A 27,793-nucleotide genomic window follows, 5' to 3' on the forward strand; every position below is an offset into this window, starting at 1 on the left:
GGTCTTTTACACATTGACACACTTTCATTGTTAACACCAGTCATTAATTTGGTGACCCAGGTTTCCTATATTTGGAGGCTCCACCATCCCATAGGAGTTAAGGTCCTGAGGCCTTGGAAGCAACTGACTTTGGGCAGTGGAAGGAAAAAGAGAGAGCAAGTCAAGACACACCCACCTCTTGGAAGATTTGGCCAGGAAGTGCTCATTATTAGACACATGCCACTCCTAGTTGCAAATGGGGCTGGAAGATGTGGTTCTTGGCTAGGCAGAAACATTCTAGCAACAAGTCTACTCCATAGAAAGAACAAAAGTTTGGTGCACAACTGCTGTCTCTATCAAAATCCATTCTCTCTTGAATTTTCAGTCTTGCTGTCTCTATTGCCTCTTTCTCTTACAGCTACAAGCATAGCCATGCAACAACAATTGGAGGAACCTACCATGTGTATTACTATGTATGTACTAGGTACTGTGCTAAGCCCTAGGAATACTGGCAATGCTTGTTTCTCCATCCCACATTTTAGTTATTTCCCAGTGTATTCTCCCTCTCTTTACATACTCTTGGCAAATGAATCCACTTTCCAGACCTTCAGGCACTGCCTCCACAGGTTAAAATCTCTACCTCCGGCCCCCTCTAGAGCTCTGTCCCAGCCCTTCTAACTGCCTGACAAACACCTCTTCCCTTTGGCTTTGGCACCTCTACCTCAAATTTGGCTACCTCAAACCTTTGTTTCCCTCTCCAGTCTCTAAGCCTATTCTGCAGTCATCTGTGCTTTTGAAAAAACATTTGCAAAAGCATTACTCATGAACTAGTGTGCTACATGCTCCATCTGAATTCCATTTTTTCCCAAATTAGATCAACTTGAAAACAAAGATTAAGGAAATGGAGACATAGTGCACATGTTGTGCTGTAGATTGGATGCCCCCACACCAATCTCATTGAGGCTTAATTCCCACCGTTAACTGTTGAAATGTGGGGCCTTGAAGAGGTGGTTAGATTTAGGAACATGCCGTAGTGAATGGATTGATAATGGTGGTCAGGGACGTGGTTCTGAGGGATTTAAAAGAAGAGCACATGAGAGATTATTCTCTCTGCTTCCACCATCTTGTAATGTGAGACCCCTGGGTCACTATCACCACCACCAGATGTGTTCCCTGGACTTTGGACTTCCCAGCCACCAAAACTGTAAGCAGTACATTTTGTTTTTTTTAATAAATCAGTCAGTTTTGGGTATTTTCTTATAAGCAACAGAGACAGATTAATACAGGAAATTGAACACTTTGGACTTCCCAGCCTCAGAAACTGTAAGCAGTTTCATTTTCTTTATAAACTACCCATTTCCATGTATTTTATTATAAGCAACAAAAACAGACTAATACCTGTAGTTTCCATGAGTAAGTAAGAGGAGAGAGGAGGCAAGGAAGCAAACATTAGGTGAAAGAGCATCTGGTATCAGCTACAAGGTGGTGCCATAGCCCCTCAGATCACCTTGGCACAGGGACTGGAGGTACAAAACAGAGACACACTGTCCAGCCACCATTAGTTTGGAAGTTAAGATATGGCTGTGGAAGAAACTATATTCTATAATATGCACATATTTGAAATAATATATGCATACCATAAGTATTTATGATATCATCCAATATATCTCTCAAATTTTGAGTCACACATATTTCAAGAAGAGATTTGTTTTAAAATGAACATACTATATAGTACCTACAGAACAAAACACTATGCCTGACATTTAGCTGAACCTGAACCTAAATGATTCTGATTTTTACAAAATCACACAATCATCTCCACTCAATGCAACATGCATAACCACCCCCCCCCACACACACCCTTGGCCAAATATCTATTTTAATCTAAAGTTTAGAAAATTATTTGAATACAGAATGCTACAGTGATTCTACTACCTTATTTCAATGTTTTCTTTAATTTTTTTTTTAAAAGAAAAAGACTTCCTATGTGGCAGATTTGATTCATTGTGTGACTCTCTTCATCTTTTAATTTAAGTATCTGAGTAATCATCACTAAGGATGCCTGTTTCAATGATAATTACTCAGGTTTGGCTGTATTTCTCAAATCATATGCTGAAAGCCTGGGGAGTTTAAATCTTTCCTGATGCTATATAATCTCTCTGATTCATTTTGTTACTAAGTAGTCTTTCTGATAGATAAAAATACGGCTAGCCTATTAGTAAAGTGCAAGTCCCGGAGTAAAGGATAAATAACAGATGAGCAGTCTCTACCAACACCTCAGCATGGTGTTTAACAGCTGCCAAAAGTACTGTATAATCTTTTGGAAGGCTTAATCGTTCCCTATTGCACTTTTCAAAAAGGAAGAGTAGTTATTAATCCTGGTGTTCACACAAAATTTTCTCAGTAGATCTTCATTGAATAAATAGTGCTGTTTCATATAAAGATTTTGGTTTTATATCACTCTTAACTGTTAGAGGTTAAACAGATAGCAATGTGCTAGCAAAAAAAAAAAGTTGTATTTGGTAAAGAAAACCATATTTTAGTCTGTATTAAACTGTACATTTAATTAGTGGTTTGAGAAAGAAAAAATAGAAATGTGTTTCTGGAGACCATGGAATTTCCCTTTTTTATACAATGAGGTTTTTTTCCCCTTTTTTATTTCTCTGTTAAAATAAAATCCTTATAATAGTTCAATTAATCATGTTTTATCTTTATGAAGCATGTTATTTCTCAAATGTGTGGGAGAAGTTGATTCTCTTAAGAAAATGTTAAGACTATGTAGCAGCTTTTTTTCTTTTTAGTCATTGGCTACTTAAAATTCTGTTCACATTGTTAAAATATGTTTACCTATCTAAAATTTTACTTCCAAAAACAATGCCTCCAAAGCACTATCATGAATAATTTTAACTTATTTGTGACTTAACATGTATTCATGTATCCTACGTCCAAAGAGGTATGAGCTGACATTGTAAAATTTTATATTTGTATTTAGACCACTAAAATGGCAATAGAACAATTAATGCAATGAAAGGGAAATGTAAATAATCATACTATACTTCTAAACCCATAGTTTTCTGCAAGAAGAAAAATAGAGATTATAATTAATGAAATAACCTATTGTTTTTTTGAACAAAAAAGAGATGAAACTTCTTTATTCCTCAAGAGAGATCATTTTCTAGAAATAAAAATCTATTCTAAAAGGAATATATAATGCAAACATTTACAAAATTGCCTTAAATAGTGTGAACATTGCATTTAGTGGTAGTTTTGTTGGAAAAAATGTAGAAATATACTTCTTCCCTATGAGTATATATAATCAATAATTTTAAAAAAAGAAATATACTTCTTATATACTCAATCCAGAATGAAAGCTTGAAGTTTTAATATGAAAGTCTAACAAAGTAAAAGTACTTTAGTAAGAAGCCTGATGTAATGAGTCTTGAAATGTGGCGGTATTTGATCTAACTTGACGAGGAAATGTAGCTAAGCATACTCAGAGGAATGGATATCTGCAGATAGCATGTGCAATCAACTATCCTTTTGTAGCATGATTTGTCCCAGCCACCAATCTGATGGAAATTTAACTGCAAACCGTTCAAGGTTGTGCAAAGTTTGGTTGTGTACAGTCTGCGTGGCTGAACAGAGATCTACATAATACGAATTAGATGTGCAGAGAGCAAAGTAAACACTGTGCTATGTACACAGGAATCCAAACTTGCCTAATAAGGGATCAACTCAATTCTGATAGGGTGAGCCTGTGACTTTTGCAGACCTAGTTTTTTGGGTTTTTTTAATCTAGAAATTCCATCTTCAAGTATCTTAGATATTTCTGACCAAGATTCTAGAATTCCTTATTTCACTGTTTATTGTAAGAAATTTTAAACACATTATAAAAATAGAAAGAATGGTATCTAATCATCACCCAGTTTCAATAAAAATCAACATACAGCCAATATTGTTACATATAATCAGACCTTCTCTCTCCCTCTCTTCCCCCCACTCTGTAATGTTCTGAAGCCAACCCCACATATTATAACATTTCATCCATAAATATTTCATTCTGTACTCGTAAAAGGTAAGGACTATTTTAAAAAAACAAAACCTATATATCATTGTCACACCTAAAAACAATAATTTTTAATAATTCCTGTGATAGTTTGTCTCCAAAATGACCATTATCAATTCCTTCCCTTCCACATGCATCTCATTCCCCTGTCAAGAGATAAAGACTCTTCCTCCGCTTTCTTGAACCTGAGCTGGTCTACTTCTGCTTTGGACAATAGAATATGGCAAAAGTAAAGCTTTCTTGGGTTCTCCACTCAAGCTCAGCCACCAAATAAATATAGCTAAATGACCCCAGTTGACATCAACTGTGTGGAACCAAAGAATTATCTAGCCAAGCCCTATCTAAATTTCTGAGTCATAGAACCATGTATAGTAAAATGAGTGCTCTTTTAAGTCACTAAGTTTTGGCTTAGTTTACTACAAGGAATAGATAACTAAAACAATTTCTTAATATTATCAATGTTCAGTCAATGTTCAACTTTCTCCAATTAGTTTGTAAATATTTAGGTTACAGTTGGTTTATTTGAACCAGGACTTAAACAAATAACCTAGAACTCTGAACAATAATGAAAATATTTTCATGCATGTAAACATTTCTCATTTTTGATCAGCTAATTCTGTAGAAATTACCTGATGTGGTATGGTAACTCTGTATAGATAGGTGATTTAGGCACAGATTACTGTCTCCATCACACAGATTTTAAAAAAAACAAAAAACCCTGAAATCCAGGGAGATTAAAATGACTTGCCAGAAAAATCATACCTGGAATTCAAATTTAAAGTCTAGCGCACTTTTCCTTACTCCAAATGTGTTTGGGCCTTCAGAGATTTATATTACCAAGGTTGGCTTTAATAAGACTTGTTATTATTGGAGCCGTAAAGAAACAAATGTTTCTCACCACCTCATCCTTACACCCCGAGATGCATTTATTTCTCAAATGTGTCTCTTTCTCTCCATCTCTGCCATCTGGCCCCTACTATAAGCTTTAATTATCTCTCTCCTGGCATTCCAAGGTCCTAATTGACCTCTAAGTCACTGGAGAAACTCTTTGGTTTCTCCTCAATTCCATTGCCAAATTTGTCTCTGTAAAACCAAATTCAGCCACCTTGACTTCCTTTCCTAATAACATTTAACAATTATCAAATTGATATTCATGGAAAGGAATATTCTCAAAGGGTCATGGGTTCTCTTGGATAATCTTAAAAATTCCTGTATCTTGGTGAAAAATTAAAACAATACAATAATCTTCTGAATTATTAGTATGAACACCTAATAACAGAATACTGCCACTTACTTGACTTCAGTGCCCTTGACTGCATTTAGATTTACAATGAGATCTCATGATGCTAAAGCATGCTGTATAAATAAAAGCTTTTGAAGTTTTTTGGCAAGTAAAAGTTGTGAGGCAATTGGATGATCATATAATACATGCATAGCCACATAAAAGTCAAAAAACCCCACACCACATTTGGTACCACACTAATTACTACAGGTGCATTGTCAAAACACACTCCACTGCTCTACATACCAAATTACAATGATTCTGTATCAATGGGTATATTGGAACATAACAAATGAACCACCTTTTTAAATCCAGTTCCACAGATAAATTTGATTACATAATCACTTAATGTAGAGCTCAATAATGACCTAAAGCTAAATTTAACTCTCAGTAAACAAAAACTCTTATAGAGTTATCAAGTAACACCATTTAAATAGGTTTTCTAAGCCTAGTAGGAGCAGGGTTTGCATTAAGGATTAGGTCAGATTATCCTGATGTAGCAATTAAATTTTTGAAGTTTGTAACAGTATTTTGACAACACACTTTTGAAAAAAGACACTGAGGTTAGAATAGAGAAAAACATTTTACCTATTCCATTAAACCATACAGAATAGCCAATGTTTAATCATTTTTGACCTATAGAAATGTCAAATATTGAATTAGTGATAGTAGTTTGAATTCACTGGTCTTGTAGATATTTTATACTTCATTTGTTTTCATTTTTTGTCATTGTATTAGTTTCATAGGACCGCCATAATAAAGTACCACAAACTGAGTGTCTTAAAACAATAGTAGTTTATTATCTTACAAGTCTGGGGGCTAAATGTCTGAAATCAAGGTATTGGTAAAGTTAGCTCCTTCTGGAGGCTCTAAGGAAAAATCTGTTCTTATGCCTGTAATGTTCTTCCCTTTATAACTTCCTCATCCCCCAAATGTGTCCTATTCCAATTCCTACTCAAAGTCTCAGTTCAACTTCCATCTTTTCCTGAAAGTACTCTATGAAGACCACCGCGGCATCAGGACCACCACCAACTCCAGGCACTGAGTGAAGCGGACCTCAACAGGGCTCCCATTTTCCTGCACATCTATCTCCCAAAGGACCATACACTCCACGATCTCACTGACAGAGTATTTCCCACTTTTCAATCTGCTCTCAGAGTAGTGATCATCCAAATGTTAAATGAATGTCTCTGTATGTGGAAGAGAAAGTGTTCCAGCCACAGTTTTTACTTTTCCGGGGAAGTACCAAGGTACTGCTTGTATTCTGATTTATACTCCTGCTAAAACACATATTCAATTGCCCCCTGCGGGAGGTTGGTGTCAGAAGCATGTCACGTAAGCAGTGAGCAAGCTCAGACAAACAGAAGTGTACTTCAAAAAGCTCTTGGAATGATTCATATTATCTTTTAATTCTATTTTTCCACAAACTTTTTGAAAACCTCCATATCTCTGTCTTTAGAAGTGACTAATTTGTTCTCTTTGATGACTACATACCCTTTTTCATGAGAGAAATTTGTGGATTTAGAGATTTGAAAAGATCTTAGAAGTTCAAAAATGTTGCTCTGGTTTTGTTAGAGTACTCTGTGTGCATAGAGAAATCTAACGGAAGAGGCGATTGGAAAGATAAAATAGGTCTATATTTTAGATGACTTTAAAAGCCAAAGTAAAGTTTTGGATATTACTTTCTACACATGAGTAGTCCCTGGCTTTGAGAAAGGAACTCTACATAATGACACTTTAAGATATGATCCATGTCTTCCAGATCACGATCTCATTCACTGGTTTTCTGACTAAACATAATGGAATCGGAGTTCTATTAATCTGCACTTATCAAGTGACAGATCATCTAAACATTATTTCTACTTGGATTTTGGAAGTTATGTACTTATATACATGTATGTCTTAGATTCTGAGGATTTTTAATATTTCACAAATAATAAAATCACTTTATTCTCCAGATTTCTTTTTTGATAATAATTAGCTCTTTTCATTTCTCATATTAGATTCAAATAAAGCCCTGTTTTCTGCATAAATTGGTTGGTTCAAATTTTCTTTGGGCTCATTAAATGGTCAGGTCAGATTCTGTAATATTTTTTTCAAAGCTAGTTAAATTAGTTTAGCTATTATCAAAAAGTAGCTTTTCCTATTTCAGCTGAATTCTTTTGTTATGCTATATTTAAAAGTTATGTTGTATCTCATTTGGGGATACTTTACTTCTCAAGTCTTTTTTGAGATAGGAGTGGTAACTTGTTACATGGGGAAAAATGGTATGAGATATGACAATAAAAAATAAAATGTATAATTGAAAATTGCCTGAGATAATTCATTACTATAGTCAAGTTAAAACTAAGATGGATAGAATTACCAAAAACTCAGAAATAATACTCTCTGATTAACCAATGGGGGTTTACCAGATATTCTGCAAAGCTGATGATGTATTAGCTGTGTTTTGAAAAATCTAGTTAGAGGGTCGGCCCGGTGGCTCACTGCTACAGTGCGCCGCTTGGGAGCGCGGTGGTGCTCCCGCCAAGGGCTCAAATCCCACATACAGACCAGTTCCCGCTCACTGGCTGAGCAAGGTGCAGGTGCGACACTGAGGGTTGCGATCCCATTGCCGGTCCCAGTCCGGTACAGGCGCGACACTGAGGGTTGCGATCCGTTGCCGGACACGAAAAAAGACAAAAAGGAAAAAAAAAAAAAAGAAAAATCTAGTTTGAGAAAATCCACTTAGTGAAATTAACTTGGAAATAGGGCCATTGTAAATGTATGGGATATTCCTAGTATGAGGTTATAATCTACATTTCTCTTTAAAAAAAAAAAAATGGCTCTCTATGAGCCACTTGTACAGCCATTATAAAATTTAAATTCTTTAAAATTATATATTAAGGCTAATTACATTTACTGGATAGCTAGATAACCTTTTTGTTTTGAACTTTGTTTTTCACACTTGGTCTAAAATCACAAAATCGTGGACTTTTCTTGGTAGGGGCATGACTCAAATTTAGCTCTTATTTTTTCAGATAAACTAAAAACCCTAAAAGGTGAATTATTTTAGTTTACCCAATGCCTTATTAAGTAAAATAAATCATAGAGTTTTAAGTAGCCTTTGGTGGCTAAAAATCTTGCAACATTTCCAGATCAACATTCTGAGTATCTCTGTGCAGTATTTTCCTTTCACAATTCTCTAAATGAGATGGAAGAGTTTAAATGAAAGTATATTTGTTCCAGAAATAAATAAGAGAAACCCCTTTCTCTTAAACAATATGGAGGTTGGAAAATACTTTTTTGTGTGTTCCCAATACCTTATAAAGGAAATATGAGAAGTGTATGTGTAGTGCATTTTCTGGATAGAGGATCCATAACTTTGATCAGATTCTCAAAGGGCTCCTTGAGGTAAAATGCTCTCTCAACCTTTTAGGGAAAAGTTTCTTTTGTGTCTATTTTAATCTCATTTGCCTTTGTTTTCTTAATGTTAAAAACAGACTGCTTAATTAATTCTGTTTAATTAAAAATTTGGGTGAGTTGGGTTTAATTTATCAAGGTTTAATTACATATAAATTAAATATGACTATGGATTCAAGTAGACTGCTTCTATTCATTACGGCCAATTTTTTCCTAGATTTGAAAACTGAATTACTCATACACCAAAACTGCTTTTAAGATTTTCTAAAAAGAGGGCCGAGCCCGTGGCGCACTCGGGAGAGTGTGGTGCTGTGAGCACAGCAGCACTCCCGCCGTGGGTTCAGATCCTATATAGGGATGACCGGTGCGCTCACAGCGCTCACTGAGCACGGTGCGGCCGGTCTCACAAAAGGACAAAAAAAAAAAAAAGATTTTCTAAAAAGAGGGCCGAGCCCGTGGCGCTCTCGGGAGAGTGTGGTGCTGTGAGCACAGCAGCACTCCCGCCGTGGGTTCAGATCCTATATAGGGATGACCGGTGCGCTCACAGCGCTCACTGAGCACGGTGCGGCCGGTCTCACAAAAGGACAAAAAAAAAAAAAAGAGAGATTTTCTAAAAACTGCTATGTATTTTTATTTCTGAGTATTATATTCCAATGGAAACAGTACCTGTTCCTCAGTATCTCGGTGACAATAATCATTATTTTTCAGTGAAAATCATATTTATCAAGAAATACCAGCAAGGTTTTCTAGAGCCAAATATACTGCATAGTAGGGGTTTATATGGGTTCATTTAAGTGTATGTATGTTTTTCATACATATTTCAAAATTACATGAATCCTTTGCAATAGATTTTTGCCATACAATTACCTTAATATATTATAGGTTGCCAGGTTAATAATGGCATTTTTTATGCAGTGTATGATTTTTCTTTTCTGTATTCAGGTTCTCTCTTTAGGAGCAGATGTCCTGCCAGAATATAAACTGCAGACACCGCGCATCAACAAGTTTACAATATTGCACTACAGCCCTTTCAAGGCAGTCTGGGATTGGCTTATTCTACTGTTGGTCATATACACGGCTATATTCACCCCCTACTCTGCAGCTTTTCTCCTCAATGACAGAGAAGAACAGAAGAGAAGAGAATGTGGCTATTCTTGTAGCCCTTTGAATGTGGTAGACTTGATTGTGGATATTATGTTTATCATAGATATTCTCATAAACTTCAGAACAACATATGTAAATCAGAATGAAGAGGTGGTAAGTGATCCCGCCAAAATAGCAATACACTACTTCAAAGGCTGGTTCCTGATTGACATGGTTGCAGCAATTCCTTTTGACTTGCTGATTTTTGGATCAGGTTCTGATGAGGTAAGAGCTGCTTAAGAATCTTATTTTCTGAAAGATTGCAATAATAAAAGTGAATCAACTTTAACTGTAAAAAAAAAAAGTGGTTGCTTTATAAGCTTTCTATGTCTCACAGATCTAATTCATTTTCAGTCAGAAATGCTCTAAAATGAAATGGAACTATTTTTCCACTGCAGATAATTCAAATTCTTTTTATTTTTGCTAAGAGATGCAAAAGACTCTCCATCCTTTAACCGACGAATTAAACTTTAAAACAACTTGTATAGCACACAGCACATACTCAGGATATAAAATTACGTATTAACTTCATGGGTATAAAACTGTCAAACTTTAAGGATATCTTTTTTTTTTTTTCTTTATTATTGTGGTTTAAGACAGCAAGGATTTGGTTTTTGTTCAAACTATTTGGAAGAGGGCACCTTCTGAAATGTCTTGTTCAAAACCCTTTTCTCTTCAGCAATATTGAGGTTGGAAAATACTTTTTTTTTATTGTTCCAAATACCTTATAAAGGAAATATAAGAAGTATACGTATAGCGCATTTTCAGGATAGAGGATCCATAACTTTAATCAGACTCTCTAAGGGCTCCTTGATCCAAAAGAAGCTAAGTTCTCCTAAAGTTCCCTCCACTTAACTGGCACTGATTTTTATTGTACATAAATTTTCTGGATTCTATAATAGGAAAATTTGCAGAAGGTTTGAAAGCAGTTCTAAGGGACTAGGTTGAGAAAGATAATCTCAATGTGCTGAATTTTTAAAATTCAGTGTCCTTTTCTATGCAAGAACCTCTCACCACCCCCACCCCCACCCCCAAGAGGAGACCAAATCTCAGCAATCCCCCTTGCAGATGGTTGCTCCCTAGCCAAAGAAGGCTTCAGGACAAGAGAATCCTATTCTGCCAAGGGGAACCAGTAGGTTTAGAAGTAACTCTCCTGCAGAACATGCTAGTCAAACTGTGGGTCAGTTCAGAGCAGAGCAATGGAACAAGACATTATTCTTGGATTCTACAAACTTTAAACAGTCTCAAGCCTGTAAAATCTGTAAAAGAATGATAATGATATTACCTTCCCCTCTTAAATTGTTTTTAAAAATTGAGACTTTAGTGAGATATCGTATGTGAAACTCTTTGCAAAATACTTAAAAACAAAAAAATCAGCTACTGTTACAGTAAACTTTTAATGTTAGATTCTCCTAACTTTGGATTTTAACTAAAAGACAAGAAAGTCTTCACTCTGAGTTTCTTACAATAGGTGATCCATATAATTATCCAAATAAGCTCATATTGATAAACAATAGAATAAAACCTCACTTTTTCAGAAGTTAAAATATATGCACCAACAGCAAAACCTAGTACTTTTATAGATAAGCTTACAGGTGGGAAGGAAGAAAGTTTAAGAAGTTTCTGTGTTTTAAACTTTAGAGTCTTAATCTTTAAATACTCTGGCAAATTCTGAACTTACCATAAGTGTTACTGCCAAATTAAAATCTAGTCCTTCTGCCAGTGTAGAGCTTAGAACTAGAAGTAACCACAGGAAATCATCTAGTTCAGTCCCTGGCCTGGGAAGTTAAAGTACTGTTATTCCCAATTTACGAATGAGGCCGTTAAAACCCAGAAATATTAAGCAACTTTGTCAGTCCCACACTATGCACTATTTCTATTTAGTAATATAACACAGTACCTTATTCGTTCAGCAAATATTTATTGAGTATCCTTTAAAGTGACCGGCACCATCCCAGGTTTGGAGATTTAGAAGTAAACCAGACAAAGTCTCTGTTCTCCAGGAACTTACATTCTAGGACTGGGATAGAGGAATTAGGGGATGGCAGAGAGCAGTAGACAGATAATAAACAAACCAACAAATAACTGAGCAAGATGATTTCAGAAAAGAGTAAATGCTGTGATGACAAGGTGAGTGGATGTGATAGAGAATAACGGGTAGGTGGCCAATTTGGACTGATTAGGAAAGGCCTCTGAGGAGGTGCCATTTAAGTTGACACTAGACCAGAAGGAACCAGCCATGTGAAACCACAGTTCAGAGGAAACAATAGTGAAAATGACTCAATTGGGAAACAAGTTTGGTGTGTTAGAGGAACAGAGAAAAGGCCAGTGACAGCCAGGCTGAATCACAGCAAGCAAAGATGGAGCATTAAGATACGAAGATGCAGAGACAGGGACTAAAGTAAGTAGAGTCATGGGATTTGCTTACTCTGGCTGCAGCAGGAGTCTGTGGACTGGGAATGGCATTGTCTGATGGACATTTCGAAAGCTTACATAGGCTGTTCTCTGCAGACTGAATAGTCAGGGTAGGAGTGGAGGAACCAGTTTAGAGCCCATAGCAGGAGGGACAAAAGAACAGCTTGGCAACAGAGATGAAAAGTAGATAAACTGGGAATATATTTTGAGGGTGGGCTGTCAGGGCTTGTTGATGGATTAAACATTGTACGGAAGAGTAAAAGAAAAAGCAGAATTAAGGGTGGTTCAAAGATTTTTTGTTGCTTATTCTTGTTTGACCTTTTTTAGGGGGATAATGTAGAGGGGTTGCTTAGACGACTTTTATAAATGGTAATGCATTTATCCAGATGGTAAAAACCTGGGCTGAAAAAGGTGTGTTGTGGGGGAGAAATTCCTGTTTTGGCCATATTAAGTGTGAGATGCCTATTAGTCAGCGGAGTACAGATGGTACGTAGGCAGGTTGAGCACCACATGAGCAGCTAGAAGGATATATATATGAGTATAAGAAAGAAAAATGAAATTCATTAAGTTAAAAATGATATACAATCATGGCAAGGGTTGGTTTGGATCAGTGCTTCTACACCAGGGCTATGCACCAATTTCTGTGTGGATTCTTTAAAAGAGGCTGGAGTTTCATATTTGGTAGGTCTGAAGTAAAGCCTTGAAACCTGCATTTTTTAAAGTGGCAGGAATAATTCTGCTGTTTAGATATATGAGATCTGGTGGCCATGTCTGGGACAAAGAGGAAGTCCACGGGAGGGCTTTCATGTGCTCATAGGTTAACTTTTCTACAAAATAAATGCATAAATAAACTAATGAAGAAGTGGTTTTCAACAAACTATAAGAACAGTCATGATGTCTTAGTTGCTTAATTTTAACTAAATTATTAAAATATTTTCTTCCATGCATCACAGCATCACAATATAGCTTAGAAAAAATAATTTTGTCAATGTTAATTAAACATTAATGTCTTAATGTCCTTGCCAATTTCCCAAAATGTTAAGCTCCTGTAACACTTTTATTTGCATTCAACACTAGAAAAGAAAAAATATTCGACTTTTACAGCTATAATATTTTTTGTCTTTTTTCATGTCCTGCAACGGATCGCAACCCTCAGTGTCGCGCCCGTACCGGACCGGGACCGGCAATGGGATCACAACCCTCCGTGCTGCGCCCACACCTCGCTCAGCCAGTGAGCGGGAACCGGTCTGTATGTGGGATCCGAACCCTTGGCGGGAGCGCCACCGCGCTCCCAAGCAGTTCACTGTAGCAGTGCGCCACCGGGCCTACCCCCAGCTATAATATTTTGCCTATAAAACATATATGTTAACAATGCTGAGAGGATAGCTTGGCATATACATTTTTATTAAAGCCGACATAGCATAATCGCTCATTTTTTCACAATAACTGTTTAACTTTTTAGCTTAAGTGAATGCAAACCATCTACTAGTAACTACAGGATCTTCTATAATGTTAAAAACATATTGAGGAAAATAAATACTGGCAATAACTGGGCTTGCTTGTATCACTAATACCTTTCTGACGTTAATGCCATCCAGGGAGACAAGGAAAAGATGCTCCATTTCCTAATTTTTGCATCATCAAACATCATGCCAACCATGGAAAATTACGTCAATATCATTGATGCGAAGGTGCAATTTACTAGCTCAAACTTCACAAAGTCAACTTTTGATTATCTGCCTCAAATGTTTCCATATTTAGGTTACCCGTGGCAAATCTTAATTTCAGACATATGAACAGTTAAAATTTAGAGAACTCTGCTTAGTTACATGCTTCATTAACCTCTTCCTCTCCTGAAAATTAGGATTCTTGTGATTAATTACTTGCTTTGTTAACCTTTCTCCTTTCATGCTTTATTGTTATTTTTCATGAATCCTAAATGCAAGCAAGAACGGCCTTTGAAACCTAAGTAACTACAGTGATGTTTAAGGGAAAGTTTTTGTAGAAAATAGGAATCTCTGCTCACATTAGTATGTTTGATTCCTTAGTTTGATAGGTGAATTCTAGATATGAGGAAAACCTTAGCAGGCATCTGTATAGAAACTGATCATCTTGTCACCTATTCTTTCTGAACCTGATCTTTACAATAGATGTCATTAGGTTGTTGGAAACGAGTTTCTAAAACATCAGACATACTCATGTTCAACTTTAATTAACAAATCACAATTTGAAGACATGTATGCATATACATGTCTACATATAAGGTAGCTACGACTCTCTTTTTAGATAGTCCTTGAGAGTTAAAGCAGAAGTTTCCACTGGCTTGTTTTGGGAGCTCTTGATTATGCCTCCAAAAATATGTGACATGACAAGTGGGAGATACAAGATCTTCAATGAATCAGTTATTTTGCTTTAAGTTAATTATTTAGTTATCATTTATGTGATTGACTACATTTTGCTAGAGATGGCATAAGGTACAATTTTTGCTTAAATATTTCTCAGGACAAGTTGAATTCCCATTTTAAAAATAAAACACTCATAGCTATTTATTTGCTGTAACATTTTCTTACTACTGTTTAGAATCATTTGATGACCAATTTTCCATGTTACCACAAAGAAAGAAAAAGTAAATTTGAATTGCTGTAAAATAAAATGTTAATTATAAAATAAAATAAATATAAAGTGTTTCAGTAGTAAAAGTTATTTAATATTGGAATGAATTTCCTCGTGAAGTTGTAAAATCTCCTCTTTAAAAGCAATACCTTATAAAAGAATTTGTGAGGTTTGACGTGAAAAATGACAAGCTAGTTAATTCCCCAATGTGTTATACACATTCAAAATATACTCTTTGATTGTAATAGTGAATGTGTCCTTAGAAATATTGAAATATTATGACTCAAGCTGAACAAAGGACTAGAAACTAGTTTTTGTACTATTGAGTTTTATTGGGTAAGTAATTCATTGAATGATGTATATAAGTCCCAGAGCTAAAAGGGAATTAGCTAAAATGGAATCGAAAGCAAAACATGAGTGTGGAGTCATAAAATTTATTACTTGCTAAGTGTTAGCATTTCCCCACTTGTACTCAAATATTTCTTGACAAACAGGACAGAATGATAGATTAAGTAGAAAGTTTCAATGATGATTCATTCTATCAACCCTGTAAATGAAATTAAAGATCACATACCTATATTTCATCATTTATAAAAGAATAATTGTATATCTTACCTGCAGGCAGAGGTTTTAGAGAGTAAGCCTCTGAAATAAGGTATTTTAAATATAAGATTATTGAAATGCTTACTAAAAATAAAGTAGAATTATTTTTCAAAAATTGTTTTTTAATTTTTGAACATAAGATGTTCTCTTATTGGTGAAACTTTCTCAGTTTCACTGTAAAATTTAAATAAATTTATTCCTAAGTAGAGAGTTGTTTAATACAGACAAGAAATTGCCTATTCTAATTTCAGGCTTTCAAAGAGAATGCCACTGGCATTGAGAGAATATTGCCTGATCCATTGCAAAATGTCAAGACAAAAAAAAAGAAAAAAAATCATATAATCTTCTTAAAGTCTTCTTGAGTCCTGGTCTAGTGTTTAACATATTTATAAAACTAAAATTGTTTAGAATATATATATATATATAAAGTTTTGTTAAGCAAGTTATATATTTAATAAAGGAAACTAATCTCCACCTCGATAAAAGTAGGTATCTAGGGCTTCAAAAAACTGTGGATATGGATAAATTTTAAGTTTATGAAATTGGATCATATTCATTAGCCATCCAGAAATATGAATGAATTTCTGGAAGAAGAAGCATTTTAAGTAAAAAAAAAAAAAAAAAAAACCCTACAAAATTGCATTAAAAATTAAAATATTAAAAAAGTAGATTTTCTTTACTGTGACATTCTGGCAAAAAGAATTTGAAATAACATTCAATCACAAATGAGTTGAGTCATGAAATAGTGTGGGTACTGGTACTTGACTTGTTAGTCTTTACATTGCCTTTGCTATTGCTCCTAGGTAGGGCTAGAAAACAAAGTACTTTGCTTCAATCTACTGCAAAATGACTCACCTCTTTTTATATCTTATTTATTATTATTTTGTGTTTAAAATGACCACACTTTACTATCTAAGTGAGCTTTTCTGCTGTTTTTAGTCTTTACCAAGAGTAATAATAAGCAAACAATATTTTTCTAATACCAGTGAAAATTCCACAAAATAAAGTATAAAAGTTTTTACCTCTACTGTTTTTTAAATTGTTGTGAATGAGTTTATGAATAATTTCATTGATGATATTTTCAATAATTTAAAAACCAAAAAGATAGATTTCCATAATATGTTTGGGTATTACATGAAATTACATATGCTGCAAGATAGCATGCATTCTGAAAACAATCCTGCTTAATTCTGATGTTAACACAATATTATAAGGTAGTTGTCGGTCCCATTCTTCACTTGCAGGTCATAGAAAAATAGTCCATTGAACTAAATAATGGGGACTCATAGTCCCCAACAAATCACCAAAAAGAAAGTGATAATTCTTTAGTCTACTTTCTGAGATTTTGGTTCAATCTCTTCTCTCCATTCCGTAATCTGGGGCGATACACCTTAAATCTTTCAAGACATATTTAAAGAAGAAGAAAAAGAAAGAGTTATTATGTATATGTGCTGTACACAGCTGTAGCTAATGAACAATGCCCAGATGCGTTAGTAGCAACTCAAAAACAATAGATATGTGGCCAAAACATTTGTTACATTGTCAAACTAGCATGTGTGGTTATGCTTGCTTACATGTTACAGAATCACAAGAGAATGGCTTTCACTGTTAAAATCAATATTCACTCATCCTTATGTAACTGAGATATAACAATTGTTTAGTAGTCTCTCCCTCTTCTCTCTCTCTCTCTCTCTCTCTCTCTCTCTCTCTCTCTGTCGCTGTCTCTCTTAGTACTTCAGCAATTATTTTGTATTAATAATGTCAATTGTTTGAGACTTCATCATGTACCGTATTTCTCAGGCTTTTTTTTTCCCCAGAAAAGATGTCACTTGTGTTGTATTATGTAAGTTATGTTGATTTAAATACTTAGAGAATTTACGGTCATGTAGATTTTATCTTCATTTTGATATAATCCTAGAAGACACATCAGAGGTTTCTTTGAGGGGAGGGAGAAAGGGGAAGCATGCCGAGCAGATTCTTTCTCTCGTCATAACATCATTTTTACTACACCATCTTATAGCCAGAAGAGTCATTAGTATTTATTATCACAACTGTTATAAAAACAGCTCATTTGAAGTTTTCACTTCATTTAACCAGCTACCTGGAGAATTTGTATTATATATCATTTATTTTGAGGCTCAGAGAGAAATTTTGTTCCCAAAACAATAAGATTTGAGTAATAATCTTCAAATAGTTCTGATTTGTCAACACAACTAAACAGGTAGAAGAATTAGGAAGTAAAATTAACACAGGACCCTGAGCTGTGTAGAAACAAAACTTTGAACCAGGGTTATTCCTGTTACCAGAGTCTGAGCAGTCAGTACACTTAGATGAAGTTCTTGTCCTCTGAAGTCATAATATTTCCTGTGGGGCTGCAAGGCCAATGTTGAAAGGCCTCTACTTGCTATTCTAGATGCCTAAGTAATGAATTTGAAAGTGTGGAAATTCTATCAACCCATTTCACAACACAGATTTCCTACTTCCTAATGGAAACCAAAGTGTAAGAGATGTTTAAATAAAAGCATGAAGAGCTACCATTTACGGGGTATTATTTACAACCACGTAAGGTAGGCATTATTATTCCCATTCACAGATGAAAAACTTGAAGCTTGAGATTAAACAAATAACTTGTCCAAAGTGACACATTGGTACGGAGGCAGAATCAAAAATAAGTTTCTTCCAAAGTCCTAGCACATAACTGCTAAACTAAAATATTGATAATACACATAATGGAAAGTTTGTTCTCCCAGGGAACTACCTAATACTAACTTAAACCTTCCATTCATTCATTGAGAAGAGATGTGCTTTTAAAAATATGTAAAGAAAAAAAACTATCTCCTCCACTGCACTCTGAAAAATAATAACTCAGCACTGGAAACAAAGAAGACTCACCTCTCTACACATCCCCAAATCAGCAAAGATCAGAGTCCAATTATTATAAGCACATTCCAACTACACAAGCTCCTCTCACTTTTAGAGGGTTCCAATTATAACAGAAAAGAATTCAGGGGTGATTGAGGGATCACCTTTCCCTTGTGGCCACTATGGCAAAAGGAAAAAAAAAAAGCTAGAAAACTTGCACAACATTTTAATGAAAAATTTTTCATTGATATTTTAGTGGTCTTTTTTCACCAAGTCAATATTAATAGCTATAAGGTCATAGTTATTCGTTGTGCTATTTCTTCCTTTAAGATATGTGTTCTTAAAGCAGTTGGATGTACTTTGTGAAATAAACACCAACAATGAACAGATAAAATGACTCAATAATTGACTGGTAAACACCATATAACTATGGAATAATTATACGCCCTGTGAATTATATAGTACTTATAGTTGGCATTATTTAGGAAACCTAAGAAATGAACTTGTAATTTGTACTTATCAGATTTCAAGTCCAAACAACCAGTTAAGTATCCTGTTATTATATAAAACTATCCTATCATTAGATACCTGGTCAGTACTAATCATGCAACTAGTTACACATATCATACCCCAAAACAAAAACAATTGTAGTATCACTTGGGATATTAAGAAGCAAGTTATCAATTTAACACAATTGGGAAGAAAAAAATGCATTTAGATACAATGCATAATTCACGCATACAATCATCCAGTAAGTTTTCCCACAGTTATGGGAAGAGGAAGCTTGAATGGTTTGTTCTCATTATTCAGGTCTTTCTCAGCTAAAACATCAGCTCTTCAGACAAGCCTTTCTTGACCTTCCTTTCTAAATTGGTCTCTACCCAACCCATGCTCCCAAATATCCTCTGTCATATTCCTCTGTGTAATATCATCATCACACTTTTCACTCCCTGAAATTATCTCATTATTTGTTTGTTATTAAAATATCTTTCTCTCCCCAATAGACAGCAGGCTTTGTTTCCTCTTTATTAGAGAAGATACTTTGTCTATTCAATAACAGTCTCTCTAGTAGAAAAGTGACCTTGTCTGTTTGTTCAACACTATAATCCCAGTGTGTGGCACTTGGTAGACACACAGTAATAGACTGGAATGTTTGTTGGTGAATGAATGCATTACTAAGTGTGTATTATGTGCCAGGCACTTAATTAGAACATAAAACAAGGCAGATTCTGTCTCATAGTTCTTGCATGCCAAGATACTGAATTAACGCACCATACTCTTTCAGAGTAATTTCCAAAGCAGTGATGTTTTTTTAAAAGAACTAACCTTAATACTTATTTCAAATCTACAGTTATCCTTAACGCTACCATACTGTTTTAAACTGTTTCTGCCTACTTTGTTTTCTATGAACATACTTTGAATTGTTTAGTGTTTCTGACCATGCACATTTATTTCCACAGACAACAACATTAATTGGTCTTTTGAAGACTGCTCGACTCCTTCGTCTTGTGCGAGTGGCCAGGAAACTGGATCGATATTCAGAATATGGGGCTGCTGTTCTCATGCTCTTAATGTGCATATTCGCCCTGATTGCTCACTGGCTGGCTTGCATTTGGTATGCAATTGGGAATGTAGAAAGGCCGTATCTGACTGACAAAATCGGATGGCTGGATTCCTTAGGACAACAAATTGGGAAACGTTACAATGATAGTGACTCAAGTTCTGGACCATCCATTAAAGACAAATACGTCACCGCACTTTATTTTACCTTCAGCAGTTTAACCAGTGTAGGATTCGGAAATGTGTCTCCAAACACCAATTCGGAGAAAATCTTTTCAATTTGTGTCATGTTGATTGGCTGTAAGTAGATTTTTTTTTGTTATCTATTAGGATAAAATAATACCAATGAAACTGGTAACCCTAAAACATTTAGAGAAAGGCAAAGAAAAAAATTATAGAAAAATTGTGTAAATAATAACATTACATATATGGAGACTATATTCTATCAAATATCTGATTTTCTCTGTGAAGTGGAGATACCTAAAGGTCTTTCCAGACCTCAGGAAACCGTGAGCATGAAATTGGAGTGACATAGGTCTTGGGATTCAGGAACTGAAACTTGCAGTTCACTTTTACTGCTATAAAAAAAGGTGTCTTTAATTTATTACCAATGGTTATTTTCTGTTTGAAGCTGAGACCAGCTTAGAATGTGAAATATTAGCTTATATTACATACTATAGGTATACAAAAATAGATAATAGGTAGATGGATAAGCAGACAGATATAAATAAAAACACGTATAGCATATACAAATATAATCACCACTACAATTATAATGTAAGCTAATATTTTATATATGTATATGTATACAACATACATACATACTTATACGTATATATTCACTTACTGTGTTTTTTTTTGTCATTGACTAAAAATTCCTTTTCTTGTGACATTATGCCAAGATCTAAGTAATTGCCCTTTACCCTATAATGGGTTAATGTCATGAGCACCATTTATAATGTATTTCCTTTTAAATAAATAAAAAAAAATGTGTTAAAGTGAAGGTGCTTTAATGTTAATTTAAAAAAAAAAAATCACACACTGTGAACATACTAAAGGTAACCTGCACCAATTGGCAAAAGCATGCTGGATTTTTTTAAGCTTCAAAAAGAACATCATCCTTAGATTGCATGAAAAGCTGAAAACAGATTCTGATAGTTGATTTTTAAATGTAAAGATTTGGACTAATGATGTGCTTAGGTAAGCCCTATTTATGAAACTTAGATTCACTCAGTTTATTGTCTATTTTATATAAAATGTACTTTTCATTTTTAAGACATTCTACAAATTCAGTCCAAATTTTGGCTACAAACACAGAAGTATTATCATACCCAGAAGAAATGGAAGTAGCACCTGTTGGAAAAAATAGAAATATTCATTACAGGGACACTGAATCTCTCAGAGTAAACACAGTCCCAACCATTTCATGATCACAAGTACTAGTAAATTCTTAATAGTGAATATCAACTCTAGTAACATAGGTAGCAAATAAGGAAAGGAAAAAAAGTTTGTTCTTGATTAAATGTTTATATAGAAAATATATATATATGCCTTAAAAAAAAAAACCTGTATTTTGAAACAGAATTTTCAAGAAAGTTTTAAATATGCACTGCAGTACTGAAGTTTAGCCAGTTCAACACTTAGTAATCCTCACCACTTGTGAGGTTTAAGCGAAATACATAGTGCTGTTTATCACAGGAATTATTTTAAATTGAAGAAAGCTTAGTTCTTTACTTTCTGTACACCTGATCTTGAACCCCTTAATCTGAAAATTATTTCAACTTTCTTTCTTTCCTCCTTTCTTTCTTTCACTTTCTCTTTTTACATACAGCACATGACTATTTCTATAGCTCCTTTAGAAGAATACGTGTTTCCCATAGTAGAATTTCATGTTTTAAGACAAAACACTGTAGTCAAATATACTAAGATACACCCACATTCCATCATTTATTAGAATAAAAGACATGGGGCCCAGCCCGTGGCACACTCGGGACAGTGCGGTGCTGGGAGCGCAGCAGCTCTCCCGCCACGGGTTCGGATCCTATATAGGGATGACCGGTCCGCTCACAGCACTCACTGGCTGAGCATGGTGCGGCCGGTCTCAAAAAAGGACAAAAAAAAAACCCAAAAAGAATAAAAGACTTGGTTCTATAAAACTTAATCAAAATGACATTATGTAAAGCTTAATATCACACAGGAAAAAGTTTATAGGTATTTATACAGAAACTCTATCATGACCTATTATGCCATAAATAAAGAAAAAAGGTAAAATTAAGACTTGACACTTAGCAATAATAAGAATGCCCCTGAAATTTGCTTAGCCATTTAATGTTTATGGGTTCTGTGCATGATATTTCTAGTTAGGTCCAACTATATTAGAAAGTATTTTGATTTTTTCTGTTTGCTACATTTATAGACTAAGCATGTACTCCTCAGACCTATAAGTGGCTTTACTTATACTTAAAAATAAAATACAGTATCTAAAAATGTCATGTAAAATATTGTATATGTGCTAATTACAACTATAGTGGTTATCAGAAATTTCTTATCATTAGATTCTTTAAATCTAATCTTTATTTTAAAAGAAAAATTTGAAGACAAGTCATAGAAAACAAGGCAACTAACCATTCATCTTACAAAATATAATTCAAATAAATTAAAAATAAAACATTAAAAATTATCATCTAACTAAATACAAATAACTCAGGTGCCTATAAATAATTTTTCAAGCTGCTATTTGCAAAGACAGTTACTAATTGTATTGCTGTATGTATACAGAGAACAGTGATCAGAGAATTAATTTTGAAAGTGTGTACAATTCAAAGTGAAAAACCAAAGGAAATTTAAGTCATTAAATAAGAGTAAATATGTTTATGATCATATACTTATATATTCTAATATATAACATAAGTTTGCATCTTTATTCAAATATTAAAAATATAATTATAATCTACATATTTAATTTAAAATATACATAAATCAGTAAAATAAAGGCAAACGTATTTCATATCTGACCTGCTTGACAAACATCTTGGGAAATTTTTTTGTTTTTCTAGCACATAAAAAAGTTACTGGAGTTCTGCTTCCAGTCATGGTGGGTACATTATAACCTTACCTTCCCCCTATTAAAAACAAATAAAACAAACAAATTAAAAAAATAAAACTGAACAAAATAAATAGGCAATTGTTTTCAGACATTAGAAAACAAGTTGGGGAGTTTGACTCCTGAGAGCGTAAAAACAAAAAAAGACAGGCCCCATGATATCCTTGGATTTCTGCCTGGAGGCACTTTCCAGACCACAGTGAACAGTAGAAGTAGAGACAACCTAAGCAGACCACAGCAGTCGCACTGAGTTGAGAAATAGAGGTCATGGAGGCTAAAGTGCTGGAATTTTCAAGAAATCTCAAACAGATAAAACATAAATAAAATACACCAAGACATATCATAATCAAATTACTGAAAACTAGTAATAAAGAGAAAATCTTAAAAGCAGCTAGAAAAGACACATTATGTACTGAGGAAAAACATAAGATTGATAAAAGATTTCTTATTAGAAATGATGGAAGCCAGAACAGAGTGGAAAAAAATATTTAACTTGCTGAAAGAAAAATAAAATATGCCAAGACAAAAATCCATGCTTAATTAAACTATCATTTAAAAATGACAAACAAAACCTGACATGACTCACCATGAGCAGACTATTAAAAATTATAAAGTTCTCCAGTAAAAGAAAAATGAGATCAGATTAAAATTCAAATCAATACAAAGAAATGAACCAGAAATAGTGAATAAGTGAGTAAATTTTAAAGATTTTTTTTTATTTTTAAATGTCTTCAAAAAAATGAACTACTTAAAACAAAAATAATGTTAATCATTTGCAGGTTTTATACCATATGTAGAAGTAGAAAGTATAACAATGATAACAAAAAAATGGGAAGGGAAAAATGAAGTATATTGTTGTAAGGTTCCTACTTCATAAATGAAGTAGTATTATCTTAAGGTAGATGATGACAAACTAAAAATGCATATTGTAAATCCTACAACTATAGCTAACAAGTCAATAGCCAGGACAAAATGGAATAATAAAAAATAATAAATTCAAAAGATAGCAGGAAATAAGAAAAAAGGAACATGTAGAAAACAAATAGCAAGTTGGTAGATTTAAACCCAGCCATATCAAAAATTACATTACAGGTAAATGATCGAAACACTCTCATTGAAATGCAGAAATTGTCAGACAGTGCTTTAAAAAACAAGGCCAAACCATATACTGTCTAAAGAAAACACACTTAAAATATAAGACACAGGTAAAAGAAAAAAATGGAATGATATGTTCATACAAACATTAATCATGAGGAAATCTGAAGAGCAGTATTAACTTCAGGCAGAGAAGACTTCAGGACAAGCACTATTACCAGAGATAAAATAGATAAACACAGCAATTCTAAATGTGTCTGCACTCAATTACAAAGCTTTAAATTATAAGAAGCAAAAACTGACAGAACTGAAAGGAGAAATAGATGAATTCACAAGACAAACTCACAATTAGAGTTTGCAATTTCAACACTCCTCTCTCAGAGATTTATAGAATATATAGACAGAAAAACCCAGTAAAGACCTAGAAGACAAATAATGCTATCAGCTAACCTTGACGTATCAGCAATTGTGGAACACCAGCAGAATGCACATTCTTTTCTAAGACAGACCATATGCTGGGCCACAAAACAAGTCTCAACAAATTTAAAACAAATGAAATCATACAGAGTACTTCTCTGACCACAGAGAAACCAGATATTAGTAACAGGAGAAGGAGACAGGGGAGGGCTGTGAGAAGGGGGGATGGAGAGGCAGGGGACGTGGAGGAGGAGAAGGGGAGGGGGAGAGGAGAGGGAAGAGGAAAGAAAGAGGACGGAAGGAAGGAAGGAAGGAAGGAAGGAAGGAAGGAAGGAAGGAAGGAAGGAAGGAAAAAGAAAGAAAGAAAGAAAGAAAAGAAATCTATAAAGTCCCCAAATATTTGAAAATTAAGTAACACACTTGCAAATAATTCACGGTAAAAAGAAGAAATCACATGTAAAATTAGAAAACATTTTTTACCATAATGAAAATGAAAATAAAATGAATCAAAATTTGCAGGAGGCAGCTAAAATAATGTTTAAAGAGAAATTTATAGCTGTAAGTGTTTTTATTTTTAAAAAAAATCTAAAATCAAGGATCAAGGCCTCTATCTTAAGAAGCTAGTAAAAGTCAAGCAAATTAAACCTAATATAAGTAGAAGGAAATAAATAATAGAAATATGAGCGGAAGTTAATAAAATAAAAAATCAACAATGGAGAAAGTTAATGGAAGTAAATTCCAGTTATTTAAAAGATCAATAAAATTGACAAACCTCCAACTAGAATGAAGAGAGAAGACATAAGTTACTAACGTCCTGTATGAAACAAAAGGCATTACTACAAATCCTACAACATTAAATGGATAATAAAAAAACGTTATGGCTTTATGACAATAAATTTGACAATTTAGATGAAATAGAAAAAATTATTTGAATAACACAAATTACCAAAACTAAAACTAACAAAAAATAATCCTGAGACATAAAATAAAAATTGATAAGTTGGATTTTTTCAAATTAATAATTTCTCTTCTTTAAAAGACATTTTTAAGAAAAGGAATGAACAGATGATAGACTGGAAGAAAATATTCTCAATACATAGATCTAAAAAAGAACTTATATACAGACTATACCAAGAATACTTACAAGTCCGTAATAAGAAGACAACTTAAATTAAAAATGAGCAAAATATTTGAACAGACATTTCACAAAAGGAGATATATGAATGACCAGTAAATACATGAAAAAATGCTATTAGTCATCAGGGAAACGTAAAGTAAAACCCTTATGTGATTTTACACACATATTACAATGGTTAAAATTAAAGACTGACAATACCAAATGTTAGGATGTGGAACAACTGATATTCTCATACACTGCTGATGAGAATATAAAATGATATAACTTTAGGAAATAGTTTGGCAGTTTCATATAAAGTTAAACATACCACACAGCTCAGCAATTTTACTCTTGGGCATTTAAAAGGGAAATGAAAATATGTACCCACATAAATACTTGTATACAAATGTCCATGGCAGTTTTATTCATAATAGCCAGAAACTAGAAATAGTGAGGTTTCCATCAACAGAAGGGATAAAATGTTGTATAGCCATATGATGCAAATCAATCCAGCAATTAAAAAAACATGAAATTAAATTATTGATACACACAACAGAATGATTCTCAGAAGCATTGTGCTGAGCAAAAGAAATCAGACACAAATGAATGTGTGTACATTATGATTCCATTTACATGAAATCCTAGAAACTGCAAACTAATCTGTAATGACTTAAAGGAGCTCTGTGGTTGTCTGAGGACTGAAGTGAGGGTCACAGGCAGCCAAGGGACACAAAGAAATTTTGGGGATGATGGAAATGTTCTACATCTTGGTTTTGTTTACAGAGGTGTATACATTTGTCAAAACTAATTAAACTTCTTGTATACACTTAAAACAAATTCATTTTAGTATATCTAAATTACACATCAATAACATTTATTTTTTAAGTTATAATTTATTTTAATTTGTGTAGTAGATAGAAAAGCAAAGTGTAGGGCCGGCCCGGTGGTGCACTGGATAGTGCGCCGCTTGGGAAGCGCGGTGGCGCTCCCGCCCGAGGGTTCGGATCCCACATACAGACCGGTTCCCGCTCACTGGCTGAGCGAGGCGCGGGAGCAACGCCGAGGGTTGCGATCCCGTTGCCAGTCCCTGGTCCGGTACGGGGGCAACACTGAGGGTTGCGATCCGTTGCCGGACATGGAAAAAGACAAAAGACAAAAAAAAAAAAAAAGAAAAGAAAAGTGTATTTGTTCTAACAGTGTGTTTCAACTAATAAATACCCACTGATCAACCAAATTTATTTGTTTGGTTGTCATATCAGATTTCAGGTGTGGTATGATGAAGGAAGTTTTAAAATATACCTGTTTTATTTCTATAACACCTAAACCTAAAGCAAAGCATTTTGATGAAATAAGAGCTCCCTATTAAGGAGAGCTAAATAAAATATTGAATTGAGGAGAGAAATGCCTACATGTCAATGGTCTGCCAACTTGCTTGTGACTGATATTTTATGCCAGTTGGGAATTAACTAAATGATGTATACAAGATATAATCATTTTGTTCTTCCCTCTAGCTTACATTTAGCTCCATTTGCTTCCTTAAAAAATAGGGGAAAAAGTCATCTTCATTGTAATTCAAAAAGTCGTAAGCATAGAATTTCTTAAGAGAAATATTTCAATTGGTCAGTGATGTATGTATTCAAGTATGTACTTGTAATCTAGATTTTTATATCTTTACAGTGAGTGGGAAATGAGCCTGTTTATAACCCACACTAACATTTTGGTTCATTTTGATGGTATTACAGAGATAAAACCACAGTATTTATTAAAAACTAAATAAGAATTGTTTCCTGATCTTTCTTTTCTTATAGTTATGTGGTTTAAGTAAAATGACCAGCATTGATCATGTCAATTATGGGCCCTCAGATTAAATCTATTTCCTGAGCATGAGATAGGTACTTTGGAAACATAACAGCACACATAAAATTTCCATCACTACACTTAGGATGAGCAACATCTATTTCTCATATGAATCTCCTTGGATCACAGGAATCAGTTTCTGGCAAATATTGCTAACTCCCTTCTTAATGAACTATCCACATACTCAAATTAGAAACAATTTAAGACCACCTCTTTTTCTGGTGGAAAAATACAAACTAAATAGCTGTTCTACCTTACAGAGAATTAATGTCTCTTACA

At 34.1% G+C, this 27,793-nt stretch overlaps 1 protein-coding gene across 2 annotated transcripts in view; it reads left to right on the top strand.

The window, feature by feature from the left end:
• Window positions 1-27,793, top strand: part of KCNH7 (potassium voltage-gated channel, subfamily H (eag-related), member 7) — a 504,650-nt gene that overhangs the window by 394,972 nt on the left and 81,885 nt on the right. For both annotated transcript variants that reach the window (XM_008579962.1, XM_008580673.1), the window contains exons 7-8: window positions 9,672-10,097; window positions 19,826-20,225. In XM_008579962.1, coding sequence (XP_008578184.1) covers window positions 9,672-10,097; window positions 19,826-20,225 — 826 coding nt within the window. The remainder of the gene's footprint in view (window positions 1-9,671; window positions 10,098-19,825; window positions 20,226-27,793) is intronic.

The sequence above is a fragment of the Galeopterus variegatus genome, unplaced genomic scaffold, assembly GCF_000696425.1.
Source record: "Galeopterus variegatus unplaced genomic scaffold, G_variegatus-3.0.2 Scaffold1, whole genome shotgun sequence".
NCBI classification, from domain to species: Eukaryota; Metazoa; Chordata; class Mammalia; order Dermoptera; family Cynocephalidae; genus Galeopterus; species Galeopterus variegatus.